The sequence below is a fragment of the Chanos chanos genome, chromosome 10 (genome assembly GCF_902362185.1).
Source record: "Chanos chanos chromosome 10, fChaCha1.1, whole genome shotgun sequence".
Classification (NCBI taxonomy): Eukaryota; Metazoa; Chordata; class Actinopteri; order Gonorynchiformes; family Chanidae; genus Chanos; species Chanos chanos.
This window is the reverse complement of record NC_044504.1, coordinates 17,445,524-17,450,242: the sequence shown is the minus strand read 5'-3', so window position 1 is coordinate 17,450,242 and position 4,719 is coordinate 17,445,524. Positions and strand designations below refer to the sequence as shown.

At 39.6% G+C, this 4,719-nt stretch overlaps 1 protein-coding gene across 1 annotated transcript; it reads right to left on the bottom strand.

Moving 5' to 3' along the window:
- Positions 1-259: 259 nt before the first annotated feature.
- On the bottom strand, positions 260-1,414 carry htr1b (5-hydroxytryptamine (serotonin) receptor 1B). Its single transcript, XM_030786909.1, has one exon. It carries the CDS (start codon positions 1,412-1,414, stop codon positions 260-262), a length of 1,155 nt encoding a protein of 384 aa, XP_030642769.1.
- Positions 1,415-4,719: the final 3,305 nt, after the last annotated feature.

Below are 4,719 nucleotides of genomic sequence, written 5' to 3'. Positions count from 1 at the left end.
TTACTCCTTTTGGAAATGACAGCGTAGTGCACAAATACAATGCAAGTTATTAATTAAACATCCGTCGCGCAGTATCAGTGAATTGCACGAGAGAGTGTTCTTCCAAGCATAGCATGAAAGTATTCATGTGTTATTAAAAGAACATCTATTCATGTTATATACTTGCGGTGACAATTAAGATCGTAGTTTGAACTACCCCTTTGACGAAATTATGACGCCACTTAAAATGACCCATTTCTCCGTTTGCTTGTCATTTCAGTCAAGTTCGGCAAAATTTAAAGCGCAAGAGTTTTTGAAATGCCTTTTTGAAATCATCATTTGACATTGTATATATAATTGGATTGATCAATGAGTTGAGGTAGCCGAGCCATGTAAAAAAGTCAAATAACTCTGGGTGAAAATAGCAGTTTGGACAGAAAGGCACTAAAAGAGTATAAATGAAAAACGGCAACCAACATACTATGTAGGCTCCCAAAATGATCCCCAGTGTTTTGGTCGCTTTTCTCTCTCTTGCGGCAGATATTCTCTTTTTCTCAGCTAGAGCATCGGACACTGTTACTTTAACCTGGCTCTCACTTGTCAGTGAACATGTGTCATTAGAACGCGGCTCTTGACGTCCGCAATGCAAAGGTGTAGTGGAGGCCACAGATCCCGGCGAGTCTGTTATCAAATGTGCTGAAGTGAGTCGCTTTCCGATTTTTTTGGGCGACTGTTTCAATATTCTTTTTCTGGCTTCAACATATATCCTCCCATACAGGACGAGGAGCAGCAAAGTGGGGATGTAAAATGCCCCAAACGTTGAGTAGATTGTGTAAAATATGTGGTCCGTGTTGACAGTACAACTAGTCACTTCCCCTGCCTTCACCTGACGCCAGAACAACGGAGGAAGAGAGATGGAGATAGCGATGACCCAGGCGGTCGCCACCATCCCCGCTGCTCGAGCTGGAGTGCGCCTTTTTGCGTACTCTAACGCATCTGTGATGGCCCAATAACGGTCCAAGGCAATTACGCACAAGTGAAGTATCGAGGCAGTGCAACAAGTTATATCTGAAGACAACCAAATGTCACATATAATCTGACCCAGAGTCCACGTGTGTGTTACCGTGTAAAGCACGCATATCGGCATCACAAGGACTGATACTAAGAGATCCGTCACAGCCAAAGAGGCTATTAGGAAGTTCGCCGGAGTGTGTAGTTTTCTTGACTGAGAAATCGTCGCAATTACAAACGCATTGGATAGTGTGGTAGCGAGGGTAATGACACCAAGGACCACAGCTAAACTAATCTGGAAAACGAAACTGATTGTTTTTTCATCTGTTCTAGACGAGTAGGTCTCATTGGTGCTGTCGACTGAGCTGTCCACTAACTGGTCATAGCTTGCAGGGGTTGGCTTGAAGTGTCCGGTGCGCTCCATCCCTTAAGGCTGCAAGGTCAATGAAGCGACTGTTGCCTTTCCATACCAAAATTTACGCATATTTGTCGAATTTTGCGCTGTACATGGAGAATGAGAAGTATTGCTTCTGTTTCGCGACAGACATTCCTCTTTGTTATTTTATCTTTCCAGTCGTTTCCTTTCCAAAATATGCAGGTCTTCACTGACAGTAATTTTCTAAAGGTTTGCATCATTGTCTTCAAGCCTTGGTCCGTCACCTAAGTCAAAAAGAAAAGAAGGAAAAGAAAAGAAAAGGAGAGAGAAAAAAGTCATGGTCTGGTGGACCATATCCAGTTTGCCTCGCTTATGGCAAAATCCGATAGTGATAATAATTTATCCCAAAAGTTTTGAGTATTAGAAAGTGTTGTAGCCATACTCAGTTTTCTTTTAGACTTTTCATTTTAAAAAGAGTCATCCTGAAGTGCTGTACCCACAGGCGGAGGCTATTTTTTCATAAGTTTCTCCGAGAGGTGGTGTGAGGTTGGCTTTTTATAGATGGCTCTGATGGAAAACTTGCAGCTCTGATTACCATAGACCTCTGATTTGCGAGCAGCTGCTGCCTGCTGGGTCATAGTGCCCTCTTCACGTGTCCATTCGGTGGTCGTTTCGCACTTGGAAAGTCACGAATCGTCAGACAGTAGACAGCTGAGTTGCAGTCACAGATTTACGGCAAATCAATCTGACAAATCACTATAAAATCTCGTCAAGCATGCATGAGAGGGCAGTGAAATTTTAGAGACTGCATAAAGATTTAAAGCGTGTTTTACCCAGTATGCAATAGGCTATTATCTGTGAGAAGTAAGCCCATTTGAATTCTTTGTAGTCGTCGGTGCCTAAACAACGATCATTTGCTAAAGTAAATGAACAAGTGGGTACTATTTTGTTTGTATCTGAAACTTAGTCATGGACCAGCAAAAGAAAAAGTTTAAATCCTTGTTTAACAAAATATATTTAACTAGATGTCTTGACTTGCACAACCATCCCAGGTTAAACCACTGTTGTTTAATCTTGCTGTAAATTATGTGTTATCTAAAATTCCCTAGTATGGCAATAGTAGCCTATGCCTTAAGGCTCCCCTTTCCTCTTCTCACTGCTCAATGTTTTCAAAGAATGAATCAACACATTTCATCACTTTCTTCAAAATATTTACTTGTGTATGCATAAGTGTATGTGTGTATGTATGTATGTATGTATGTATGTATGCATTTGTTTATTTATTTATACTGTTATTGTATTGTCCATTTCACCAGTCCCTGTTTTTTCTTTCACAGCATTTCCTTTAAATGCCTCAGTGACTAACATGACATTTAAATTTTTCAGCAGAGGGTCTTGTGGACATTTGTTTACTGGCTTCGCTAAAACACAAAAGCTTAATTTGTCACATTTGCCTGGGGATAGCTACCACGTTGATAGTAAAACTTTATTGCTGTCTGTTCACCCATTTGAAGATGCACAGGGTTGCATGCAATCTGCTCATTAATAAACAAGAATAAAAAGAATTAACCCCCCCCCCCAAACAAAACAGTGGTTTCCTTGTTCTTAGCTGCTGTTCTTAGCTGCTGGACAAAGCATGACAGCATGCCTGCTGTCTTGTGTAATCAGTGGAGACTGTGATCCACTTGTCAATCGTTTATGAAGAAGGCTATATCAAATTAATATCTGCTGACATTTCACTTTCCTCCTTGTGGGTTATTTTCATCACAGAGTATTAAATCTGAACCTTTAAAAAAAAAAACCCTATTCCATGAACATTAAGTATGCTTAGAGCTGCCTAAAATTAATGATTGGGTAAAAATTAAGATGAAGATTACTGAGGTAAGGTCCTTATGAAATATTCTAAGATATATTCTGGATTTTGAATAAGGATGTTTATAGCTCATTGGCAGTCAATATCATGTTCTTACAGAATTCGTGCAATTTGCTTTTAGCTTTTGAAAGCTTTTATGGATTACTTTATTGGACAGAGCACTTTGCAATGCTTTGTGAAGATTTGCGTTCATTGCCAGACGGTACAAAATGTTTCCCGGACTGGTTATCATTTCACACAGACAGCCTACAGGACACATAAAGAGAAAGAGTGGAAGAGTAATTCAGGAGTCTTTTTTATAGGCACATGTTTGATCTTTTATATGAATGTAGAAGCGTATCTCATGTTGAAAAGTTCTGCTCCCTTGTCATACAAATTTCCATAAAAGTAAAGAAATAAGGTTTCATGATTCTAATGTGTCCTGCATCCACCCTGTTTAAAAAAAAATCTGCTGCCTACTTTACAGCAGTGGTGACATAATTGCGTCAGTCTGCTCATATGGAGGAACAAATGAATTTTAAGTGTTCTGATTGGTCACGAAAGCAGGGGGAGAGAGTAGGAAAGGTCGTGCTTTAGGCCTTACCCAAGTGAATCCTCCAATACAAGGGCAGTCTTGCCTTGTTTTCATTATCTCATGTTTGCTGTCAAATCTTTACTCTGGTGATGAATGTTAGTAAAGCTTACCATCTGGGCACACTGAGTGACTTGACTTTGTTTAGGTGCAGTGTAGGTGAGGAGATTAACTGAAGCACAGGATTTTTCCGTTCTTTCCAAGCTAGTGATGCCCTTGAAACAATATGATATTATCTGTCATTCTTACACTTTTGTAGCTGAAAATAATCTTAAATCATCCTGACTTTCATTTATATGTAAAATAGTGAGTCTTACTGATGTTTGGTGTTTGGTGTAATTATTGAGCACTCATTTAATCTCACACTCACATCCAGTGTAAGAACTAGCTGGCATATTGAGGCGCATACTTGGAATTAATTTAATAATCAGCTTATTATATCTAGCACCGGCCCCCTGTGAAACAAAAATGCCTAAATTTGTGCTTCCCTGTACCTCTGTATACACTTATTGCAAAAATGTTATGTTTGTGGCAAGGAAATTCCAAGAATGCAAATGAGAGGATTGTACTAAGAAAGAACTGTGAAGCTAAATATGCTAGAATGAGGGCAATGATTTTACATAAAGCATAGAAGGGCCCACATATGTCCTGTTGGTTACGTTACTGAGAGTGTGTCCTATGTATTCAAATTTCCTGCTTGGAAATACAGAACTTTTATACCATATTGATTTATAGTTGTCTAGACACCAAGCCAATGTGTAACATTAGATTTGTTACAGTTTTGTGAGCTGTCTGTGGTCAGCGCGTGCTGTCCATAGGTAATTTTATCTGAATGTAGAATGTATGCAGGACATACCACAGCCCAGCTAATACCAAAGGCTTCACAATAGCCCACAGCATCACCACTGT

Excerpts from the sequence above, each read along its gene's own strand:
- htr1b (XM_030786909.1), bottom strand. The coding sequence starts at position 1,414 with ATGGAGCGCACCGGACACTTCAAGCCAACCCCTGCAAGCTATGACCAG.